This window comes from Pseudorca crassidens, chromosome 1 (genome assembly GCF_039906515.1).
Source record: "Pseudorca crassidens isolate mPseCra1 chromosome 1, mPseCra1.hap1, whole genome shotgun sequence".
Taxonomy (NCBI): Eukaryota; Metazoa; Chordata; class Mammalia; order Artiodactyla; family Delphinidae; genus Pseudorca; species Pseudorca crassidens.
Window position 1 is genome coordinate 182,891,631 of NC_090296.1, and position 12,041 is coordinate 182,903,671.

The following is a 12,041-nucleotide window of genomic DNA, read 5'->3' on the forward strand; positions in this document are numbered from 1 at the left end:
AAATTCACCTTTCTAGTGGTTTGTATTATTCTCAATTCCAATAACTGAAAGTAAATATATTTCTTATCTTTTCAATTCTACATATGGAAACTTAGCTTCTTCTCTCCTTTTTTTCCTCTGGTGAAGGCTTTCCTTTCAATTGGTTTTCGTAATCGAATTCCACCTAGAGTATTGGTAGATACTCTAGCATTTGATTTTGGACATATTTTCCCATTTCTCCTCCTTTATTGAAGTTTTATTGATTGCTTATCTGGCATTTTCCCCATAGAGTATATCTTGATACCATCCTGCCATTTCCTTTGTGTGAATTCAGGGACAGATGGCTGTGCTTATCAACAGATAGTGTTACTTCTTAGTCTGATAAGTATTCCAAATAATGTAAGCTCATTTGGCCAAAGAAAACCTGTCATGCTTGCTTGAGATCAACCTTATGTAAGGGATATGACCAAAAAAAAAAAGGTAGCCATGTTACATATTACAAAATATCCATATACTTTGATGTCAGCATGAGTATTTCATGTAAATATTTGTACAATCATTTTTGCTTTGAGGAAATTATTTATATAGTAATTGAATTATTAGAATTGATATAACATTACACTATTTCCTGCACTAAAGTGTTTAACATATTGTGCATATATACACATGCATATATATGTCATTACAAATTAAGAGGCTTTCCTTTGAAAGTTAAAGCCACTTTGAAACATTTTCCACATACTTTTAAATTTATATTTTACAAATTTGAATTCATTATACAAATTTTTCTTAAAAATAGAATTTTAAAGTTCGTGAAGCACAAGGAAAGTGCTTTTATATCTTCTTTGTATCCCAGTATAGGATGAATCTCCAGAGTGCTGTAGCTCATAGATATAGTTTGAAATCACCAGGAGTACTGGAGACTTGGTAAATATTAACTCATGAATATTGTCAGTTGGTATCTGTAGTCAGTGTGATTTTTGCAAAAGGCACATTCACTCAGGTGTTCTTTCTTTACCAAGTTCCTCTTACTTTTGTACTGTTTTGACAAATGTAGTTGATTGAGCCTGTAGCCTAGTGCCTTTTCAAAAGCGGTTAATGGTAAAGGGGAAATGGGTTTTGCTAGAGTTTGCTATTATAGCGTTACTTCCTTGACCAGCAGTATCAGCGGCAGCATCTGAGAGTTCCTTTGAAATGCAGAACTTGAGGATATAACCCAGCCTTACAGAATCCGGAGTTTCATTTTAACAGTGTCCCAGGTGATTCACCTGCATATTAAAGTTTGAGAACCACTGTGCCTAAAAGACTTCAGAATTGAACAGATGGCTGAGAGAGAAAACAGGTGGCAATAAAAAAAAAAAGTAGTCTTAAGAGGCAAATTGGAGGCCTTTCATGATAGAAACAAAACTCCCAGTACTTCACTAATCCCTAAGGGCATTATTCCAAACAATACATTTTAAAATAGTTTTATTAAGGTATAATTATTGTATGAAAATCGGCACAAAATCGATGTATACAGTTTGATAAGTTTGGACATATGCATACACCTGTGAAACTGTCACCACATCCTTCACCTCCAAAGTTTTCCTTGTCCTCCCCTGCCCTCCCCCCACCTCTTTTGTAGTCAGAACACTTGACGCAAGATTTATCTTCTTAACTAGATGGGGCTATGCATGTGGGTGCCCTGGAGGCCAAGGTGCTGGACGGTTGCATGTACCGGGTTGCGCCCCCGCTAGGATCCTTACCCCTATCCGCTGGCAGCCAAAGCCAAGGGCGCGGCTGGGCAGGGCCGCTGGCGGCACCCGAGCCGGCGCTACCCTCCCACTTCCTCTGCACAACCTCGTGGTCTTTCCGGGGCTGCGGTGAGCTGAGGGCCGCCGAGTGTTTCCACATCTCCCAGCGGGCAAGGTTCACGGACCACCTGCCGCAGGTGAGGCCCCGCCTCACCCTGCAGTCAGCAGCCTCGATGGGCCCTTGCAGGTGAACACGCGCCACGACATCTCGGTGCAGCCCTCGCTGGGACGGTGCATGGGGCTATGCAGACCCGCGACCCCCTGCCCCTGTGATCCCGGACCTGAGGGTGCGGGTGCAGGCAGCTCGGCCTCCCCCGCAGGGCACCCAGGTTGGGGGCCTCCCCAAGCAGGGCATCCCGGTGCCCCGGGACGCGTGCGCTTCCCGCGCTGTCCCGAGTCCTTGCATCCCGCCGCATCACCTTCCTTGAAGGGGCCGAGAGGGCGAGCGGAGCTGGTGGCACCGGAGGGAGAGGGAGGGCCACCATCTCTGACACCCCGAGGCAGGAGAGGTGTCGCCGAGGAAGGCGCCCCAATGGCCGTGGTCCCTAGAGGAGGGCGTGGCCCAGGCCACGGTGTGGGTGATCTGGGAGCCGCGGGAGGCCTGGGGAGGCGTTCTCCCAGGAGCCTGAAGCAGCCGCCTCCGGTGGGGAGGCCCCAGACAGCGTGACCTTGACCGAGGCGAGCTGGCCGCTGCGGGAACAGGTGGTGGCTAGAGCCGGGAGCCAGCGAGGAGCGCGGCGGGCGTTTCCAGTTCTTAGAGCTGGAAGAAGGCTGTGATTACTGCAAGGATGGGAAAGTGGAGGTGCGAGGTGTGAACCCCGCGCTCACGAGGTTTACTTCAAGCAGTTTTGTAGGACTTGTCCGAAGTCATCTAACCCTTACCGAGTGGAGGATGTCACCTGTCAAAGTTCTAAACAGTCTAGACGCTCTTGTCCAGTAAAACTTTGCCAATTCCACCCTAAAAGGCTCCATCCTCACGATTGGTGCAGGAGATGCGCAGGAAACGCCTGTCCTCCACAGCACCTTCAGCTTCAAATACATCGTTCACATGAACATAAAAAAGGCCCTGCTGAACCGGTGTTAGTGGCAGACAAGTGAGCTTTCTTTCTGCTTCTCCCTTCTCAAAATACTTCACAAAAGTCTGTATTTTTGACAAGCATTAAGTATTGCAAAAGTATTTTAAAAGCATTAAGTATTGCAAAACAATTGACAAAAGTGCATGATACAGTATTGTTGACTATAGACATTACCTTGCATAACTGAAACTTTATACCGACTGAATAACATATGAGTTTGAGTATTTTAGGTACCTCATATAAGTGGAATCATTATGCTAAGTGAAATAAGCTAGTCACAGAAGGACAAATACTGTGTGATTCCAAACAATAGATTTTTGATCGTTATTAACATGATCCTGTATAAAATAGGGACATTTAAAAATAAAATAAATATGCAATATATTCTTAAAACATTTCTAATATAACATGTGCCAGACATATCTAAAGGTATACACTGACTAGCTGAACAACTTACAAAGAAAATATACCCAATGCTTACATGTAGACACATGCTACAAGGTGGCTGACCCTTGAAGACATGCTAAGTGAAATAAGCAAGTCACAATAGGACAAATGTTGTATAATTCTTCTTACCTAGAGGAATCAAATTCATAGAAATGGGAAGCAGAATGGTGGTTGCCAGGGGTGAGGGGAAGAGAAAAATGGGGGCTAAGTGTTTAATGGGTATGGAGTTTGGATTTGGGAGGATGGAAAAGTTCTGGAGATTCATGATGGTGTTGGGTGTACAGCAGTGTGAAGGTGCTTAGTGCCACTCAACTGTACACTTAAAAATGGTTAAAAAGGTAATTTTTATATTAAGTATATTTTACCACAATAAAATTTTGAATATATATATATATATATATATCTAATTTTCAATCATAACATACAGAAAAAGACTGTATGTTCCAAAAAGGATGGCAGGATTGACAGATGTGTGTTTAACTCAAAACCGTTTGGACAATTCCATGGGGGAAAAAGCTTTTAATTGAATAAATAGGAGTTGTTAGAGCATTTAACCTGCTAATATAAATTGTTACACTTCAAAGGAGAAGTTGGTACAATATTCAAGTGAAAGAAGCTTAAACCAAGAATCCAGTGCAATGCATTTAATCTTTACCGTGATACTGTCTCTGGATGTCTTCCATATTTTGAAAAATAAATATTGAATACTAACAATACTTCCTGAGGGTAAGGGAAATACATGTATATTTAGTGGAGAAAAGATCCTTGTAGGTTGTCAATAAATATTAACAAAATGTTTATATATTATAATCATATTAAAGCCTAATATACGCTTATTGAATGGAGCATTCCCATGCAAACTTTTTTCTTACGTAATAGAGAACTGATTTACTTCCAACCTGGAGAGTTCATAAATATTTTTATTTTCACGATCCAGAATTTTCCTCAGCCGCCACAATGAAATTCTTTTTCTTCTGCTAATATGCTTCAGTGGTTAAATATGCAAGACAAAGCATTGTCATAGTTTAAAAATATTACTCTAACTGATGAACTCAGTGAAATTTCACTAAAATTATGAACTGTGGCATATCTCATCTTCTGATTAGAGATGGTGAAATGTGTTTTGTAGTCACAGAAATTTAAATAAAAGCAACCACATAATCAGAATCACTGTTTGTAATGAATACATTTTGTTTATATGAATACATGATTTTTTAGATTTTGTAAACATTTAACGTTTAACACATGTGGTTTCATAAGACATTTATTAGCTGCCAGAATGTGTTTGGCCTTCCTGGTTTTCTTCAGATATTTACAACTTCACCTTAAATATTTTGAATTATGTAGGGGAAATATTAATGGAAGAACTTCAACTTTGGTTTGAAGCTTGACTTGTATTTTATAGTGCAGTTAAGTTCTAGAATATTTAGCTTTAAAACAAGTCCTTTGAAGTGTATTGGAACGAATGTCTTTGGTAAAAACACCTGAGAAGTTCACCAAGATTTTTACAGAGGTGATTGCACCATTGTGCTTTCATATATCTTTATAGTGATGGATTTTAAAAATTAATTTTCAGTTTTCAAAGGACAGTGGTGTTTAGTGTTCTGTGGAAAGTGCAGTGATTGACATTTTAACTGATAAAACATCCAGATAATGAAAGAAATGGTTTGAACTTTTCTCCTAAAGCCAAATTTCAACATTTATTCAATCCAAAGTTATTTCGTCTTGAAATCTTCTTTACATTTTTGCAGTTGAGTGACACAGGCACAGATGTGAAGAGTCTGCGGAAGGGTTTGGTGATGCTTGGGTGACTTTCCATTTCCACACTCACTGGTCTTATAGCTATTTCACACCATTGCATATAACAATAAGATTGTTATCTGCATGGACTTGCTTCCTTTGTGAATTAATATATAATTTATTGCCCCAATAGGGCAGTATTGAATTTATTGCCCAAACAGAGTCACTTGAGAGGAAAGAGGAGAGGTATTATTATCCTTGGACAACAGGTGTAAACTGGGACAATCCTGGGCCAACCCAGATGGAAGATTTTCTATTCCAAGGATGTGTGCATTTAGGAATTGAGGGTACCCGTGGTGGGGGAGGCGGAAGGATTCCTTGACCAAGTTCACGACCAAGAATTTGCAACTTGTAAGCACATTTCACGGGTCAAGTATATATTTCAAATCTTGTCTATTTCTACATTCTACCAACTGACTTAGAGGAGCTGGGAGGTGGCTTAGCAGGTGGCAAAGGTCACAGAGGACCAAAGAACTAGACCAGAGGATTTTCTGGATGCCCAGGAAGGCAGTCACAGCTAGGTCATAGGTTCTTAAGACTGTCACAGAACAGAAGAGGCTCTCCTTGGAGCATTAACTTTTTATCAGTAACAGTAGCTTATCAACTCTGTAGCCAGAGCTGTGAAAAGAAACATCCAGAAGCAATAGATTTCCAGCTAAGTACTATGTGGGTGAACAGCATCTCCTTGTCATGTTGCTTCACCATGAGGGGATGTGCAACATTTTTTCATTATTATATGATAGTTAATTTACTTGTTTTTATTTTTGGGGAAATATATTTAAGGGGAAAATAATATTTGCTTGTAAAGAAAAATATCTTTCATTATATATCCATTATATGACTGTCGAAACAAGCATAGCTCTAAGATCTATACGTTGAATTAACACGTAGAGAAAATTTAAGTGGCCCTGTCACTTACAAAGTGCACTTCAGTGTTTTAAGAGTTGACACGTTAGTGATGAAATATCTGGTCATGAAACCAGGCCTCCGTTTTTATAGAAATTTGAAAATCCGTTGATTATTAAGATATAGTGGGCTTATTCAATATTGCTTATAAAATTGCTCACATTATTTAAAACTGAAAATAATGGTTAAGAGCAAGCATACAGTGAAGCAGTCTTTTAAATTTTGAGACAGAGTCCCAGGTGCAGGGAGGCTTCAAAGTGTAAGCTTTGGTGTCAAACAGCTCAAAGCCTGGACATTCCATTTACTAAAACTTACCATAGGTGAGTTGCTTAGTGCTAAAATTTCAAAAAGAAAATCTTTTGGGGATAATTATGCTTGCTGTGTAGGGTATTTGTGAAAACAAATGGCAATATATGCAAAATACTTGACACATACTTGGAGCTCAGTGAGAACACGTCTATTATTACTTTTATTAAAGATAATAGAATTGTGATGTTAGGGAGCTTGTCAAAACTTTAGGTGTTTTCCGACCAAGAATTATTTTGTCCTCCCATCTGTTATGAAAATGTGTCTGCATAAAGAGAAATACCTGGAAATACGTTTTAAATTAATTGTATTAATTTATCCCCCAAACTAAGATAGGCTGATACTATGATTCTTATTTCAGGAAAAGAAAATTTAAACACATAAAAGCTACTTTCTTGAAAGCACAAATCAAGTTGTTAGAACTTCTGGTGTATGGCCCAGCCCGCTGAAACTTTTGTTTTTTCCTCACTAATTTGGTGAAAAAGCTAGGAAAGGTGCTTAGGAAGCTTACCCCAAATCCCGCCTTTCTCTAGAAGTCGTGCTTTGTGATAAATGTAGGAACTTAAGTATTTTTCAACTTTTTAGTTGTGTATTAAGAACGGGAAACAAAGCAAAGTTCAAAATATCTAATTTACCTGCAATGCAAAGTGGCTAGGGATTGTTTTTTTTTTTTTGAGAAGCTGTTGAAGTAGCATAATAGGATGAATTCTAAGGTGCTGACCTCAAGCTCTTCAGGTGTCTAGAATTAATTTAAATACCATCCTTTCAAATTTTTTTTAACCATCTCGGCAGGTGAATCTTTTTCATCTTGGCAGGTGAATTGGTTACTCTGAAAAGCTGTAGAGTTTCACCCTGTCTCATTAAATGCAGTGGAGATGGCCAACCAGGGTGGAATGTGCCAGGCTTGGAAACAGAAGAGTATAGAGGGGCAATGCCTCACACAGCACATGGAACACTTTGTGAGGTTGGAAAAAGTAAAACTATTCTGATGATCAGGAAACATTCTTTACGAAGTGGAGTGACAGTTCTGACTGCCTAAGTTGATTGGCTAACATAGAGTCAGTGTTTCCCTGTTTGCTCCCCCTTCATTTCCCCTTACCAGTTTTCTTTTTGTGCATAACAGCAAATCATCTCAGGTGTGGCTTTGAGTCTGGTTTCTGTGGCTGGGAGCCATTTCTCACAGAAGAAGATTCACACTGGGAATTCGTGAAAAGGTTGACGAGTGTAGACCACCATCTTCCTGATGCTGAGAACACAACAAACACAAATCATGGTAGGACATTTTCCTCTTTTTTTTTTCCTTCCCCCCCAAAACTGTTGTCTTTCTTTCCTGTTGTGAATGATGATACTATGTGTTTTCACTTCTATCTATAGACTTTATAAATGCAACTCTGGTTTGTCTTGCTTTAAATTGTCCTGATCAACTTAATAAGTTGTGCTTAATTGAGTTTCCTGAAAGGAGCATTGTTTTAATAACAAAACTTTTTGTTACGCGTTTTAAAAGGTTGGATTGAAGGCATGAAGAGGGGAAAAGTCTTCTGGTAATTTTCTCTAGTTGTCATGAATCATGTACAGTAGGGTTGTCTTCTTTTTAGAGCAATCCAAATTTCATAAAACAGAAAGAAAAATAGTTTAATCCTTTTTCTGAGAACAGAGAGTTAGCACTATCTTTAAAATAAATCTACAAATACTTGAATGCAATGTAATCACTCTTATGGCTTCTTTGTAATAAACAATCTTACTTCTTCCGCATATATACTTTTAATCAGCAGTACAATTTTTACATATCCCCTTAAAATAGAGCAACCATAACTGCATACGGCATTCCAATAAGGGTTTGTGAAGCTCCAAGGAAAACACAGGGGTTTGGTTCTATTTTTGTTTTGTTTGGATAACATTACAAAGGTACAGTAGTATCATATTAACTTTATAATAAGGTAGCTGTACTGTAGATCCTCTTTAAGCTTGTATAACCTCACTGGACATTATTATATTTGTTTCTCTTTTGAGATTTCCAAAGAAGTATGTGAAAACTAACAGTATTGACTGTGTCTTCAGCCACTGGAAATTGGGGTTGGGGAGGATGTTAGGGGATGGAAGGGAGACTTTGGCTATCCATCCGTTATCTAAAACTATAAATGCAGCTTATTATTTAACAGTGGAGTGAGATCTTAATTGTTGCTTTTGTGCCAATGAGTCTCATTTTTCCCTTAAGATTCTGTGACAGATTGGATTAAATTTAAAGTTTATGATAGGAAGGAGACTGTTAATTATTAGAACTATATGTATTAATAGTACATTTCCTCCAAGCTCATATAATGATTTTTTTTTTTCCTTTCTCAAACCAGTTATTGAGTATATATCATATTACTAGAGTTGGGTGTAAACAGATGGAAGGATATTTGGGTTGTTTCTAAATTTTGGTGATTATGAATATTCTATAAAATTTGCCTACAGGTTTTGTCTGGATATAAGTTTTCATTTAACTCTTTCCAATTCCTATGTATAATTAACGTTTCCACTCTGGTTAGTGAAAAGACCCTACTATTTCTGGCCCTTTGTGACCTTGAGGCAATGCTTCAACTGCCCCTTTTAGAAGGTTTTCCTCCAGCCTCAGGTAGTTTCCTTATATCCATGCCCTGGTCAGTACTCAGGTGGAAATTTGTGGGGAGCTCTCTGGAGCTCTCTCTCTTTGCAGCTCTCCCCTCCTGGAACTCTGCTTTATGAACTGTAGCCACTTGAGTCTCCCCGGGGTGCCATCTTTTCAACTTGAGGAGAGGACCACACTCCTCCTGGCTTCCCTCCCTGAATGGCAGCTGGAAACGCGGTTTAGGCAGTAAGCTGGGGAAATTGTATGGCTTAGTTCATTTGTTTCCCCTTTCAGAGATCATTATCCTGTGGTTCTACATTCCCATTGCCCTACATTTGAAAACTATTATTTAGTATATATTGTTTTGATTTCTTTGCTACTGTTAGACAGAAGGCTAAATCTGGTCCCTGATACCCAGCCTTGCCTGGAAACAGAAAAAGCCTAATTCTTTTTGGTTTTTTGCTTTATTTCTTTGGTCTGGATATGCCATAATATATCTAGCCATACTCGTATTGAGTGACAATATTATGACAATGCTGCAAAATCCGTACTTGTATGCATTTTCTTATATGGGGAGCTTTTATTCTGTGCAGTAAAGGACTAAAAGTGAGACTCCTATATTTTTACCAAAAGATATGTACTTTCCCATCAAATTTTAATACCTAAAATTCCAGCAGCAAAAAGGAGTGCTTTTTTCTATTTGCCTACCATCAATAGACATTATATTCTTTTAATTTTTAAAAAACTTACGGGTATAAAATGATTTTTTGTGTGTAACCTTGATTTGTCTTTCACTGAAAAATGATTTTTCAAATGTTTCTAATTTTTCAATTTATTTAGATCTTTAATTTTGCTAAATATTTGAAGCTTTCAGTGCATAGATTTAAAAAATATTTTGCTAATATTTTCTTAGGTTTTTAATATTTTTGCAGCTACTGTGTCACATTTTAAAAACTTAATTTTTTTGATTGCTGTATATATAAGTACAATTATATTTTTAAATACTGACCTTGTATTCAATGACCTTGTTAATTTTTTTATTTTTACTTTTTTTTGTGGTACGCGGGCCTCTCACTGTTGTGGCCTCTCCCGTTGCGGAGCACAGGCTCCGGATGCGCAGGCTCAGCGGCCATGGCTCACGGGCCCAGCCGCTCCGCGGCATGTGGGATCTTCCTGGACCGGGGCACGAACCCGCGTCCCATGCATCAGCAGGCGGACTCTCAACCACTGCGCCACCAGGGAAGCCCAACTTTTTTTTATTATAGTTAAGAATTTATAAATGTTTCAAATTTTCTGGGTTCATAATTACTTTGTCTTCAAATAATGACAATTTTACTTCCTTCTTTCTAAATCTTAAGCCTTCTGTTTTCTTTTTGGTTTTATAGCCCTAGATAGGACTTCTGGAAAAATGTTAAATAGAGCTTGTGATAGCTGCTGTACTTGTCTTGTTCCTATTTAGGGGAAAAGCTGTCAGTAATTCAGCCTTGAATGCTATAGTTCCTAAAAGGTTGTTTTGTTTCAGATAAAGATGTTTCCAAGCATAGCACAAGGAGATCAGCTCAGTGCTTTGTGTCCACCTAGAGGAGTGGGATAGGGAGGCTGGGAGGGAGACACAAGAGGGAGGAGATATGGGCATATATGTATATGTATAGCTGATTCACTTTGTTATACAGCAGAAACTAACACACCATTGTAAAGCAATTATACTCCAATAAAGATGCTAAAAGAAAAAAAAGATGTTTCCTTCTATTCATAGTCTGTTAAGTTTATATATATATACACACACACACACACATATGTAAGCATGTTAAAACTTCTCACATGCTTTTTTCAGCATATGTTGTGATAATCATATGATCGTGATATTATCCTTTTTGTTTCTAATAAAATGAATGATTTTTCAAATATTAAACCATTCTTGCATTTCTGATCCAAACCTCCTTTCATTTGTTTTATTTATGATTTCTTTCTTCCTTCTTAATGGTAATATTTGTGATTTTTTTACCTAAATTCATTATAAAGTCATTATAAATGTTCTCGCAGCATGTAAGGAATCCCTTCCGGGCAATTGTATTAAGGGGGTGCATCCTTTGCAAAAGATGAGGTTGAGGCTGGCCTGGAAAGCTTAATGTGGGGAGACTGACACCTACATTCTTTTTTTTAAACTTTTGAACTTTATTTAATTTATTTTTATATACAGCAGGTTCTTATTAGTCATCAATTTTATACATATCAGTGTATACATGTCAATCCCAATTGCCCAATTCATCACACCACCATCCCCACCCACCGTGGCTTTCCCTCCTTGGTGTCCATACGTTTGTTCTCTACATCTGTGTCTCAAATTCTGCCCTGCCAACCGGTTCATCTGTACCATTTTTCTAGGTTCCACATACATACGTTAATATACAATATTTGTTTTTCTCTTTCTGACTTACTTCACTCTGTATGACAGTCTCTAGATCCATCCACGTCTCAACAAATGACCCAATTTCGTTCCTTTTTATGGCTGAGTAATATTCCATTGTATATATGTACCACATCTTCTTTATCCATTCATCTGTCGATGGGCATTTAGGTTGCTTTCGTGACCTGGCTATTGCAAATAGTGCTGCAGTGAACATTGGGGTGCATGTGTCTTTTTGAATTACGGTTTTCTGTGGGTATATGCCCAGTAGTGGGATTGCTGGATCATATGATAATTCTATTTTTAGTTTTTTAAGGAACCTCCATACTGTTCTCCATAGTGGCTGTATCAATTTACATTCCCACCAACAGTGCAAGAGGGTTCCCTTTTCTTCACACCCTCTGCAGCATTTGTTGTTTGTAGATTTTCTGATGATGCCCATTCTAACTGGTATGAGGTGATACCTCATTGTAGTATTGATTTGCATTTCTCTAATAATTAGTGATGTTGAGCAGCTTTTCATGTGCTTTTTGGCCATCTGTATGTCTTCTTTGGAGAAATGTCTATTTAGGTCTTCTGCCCATTTTTGGATTGGGTTGTTTGTTTCTTTAATATTGAGCTGCATGAGCTGTTTATATATTTTGCAGATTAATCCTTTATCCGTTGATTTGTTTGCAAATATTTTCTCCCATTCTGAGGATTGTCTTTTCATCTTGTTTATGGTTTCCTTTGCTGTG

At 38.3% G+C, this 12,041-nt stretch overlaps 1 protein-coding gene across 1 annotated transcript in view; it reads left to right on the forward strand.

The window, feature by feature from the left end:
* MALRD1 (MAM and LDL receptor class A domain containing 1) overlaps positions 1-12,041 on the forward strand; it is a 596,783-nt gene that overhangs the window by 81,470 nt on the left and 503,272 nt on the right. Inside the window, exon 12 of the mRNA XM_067730697.1 lies at positions 7,431-7,580. Within this exon, the coding sequence (XP_067586798.1) occupies positions 7,431-7,580 (150 nt within the window). The remainder of the gene's footprint in view (positions 1-7,430; positions 7,581-12,041) is intronic.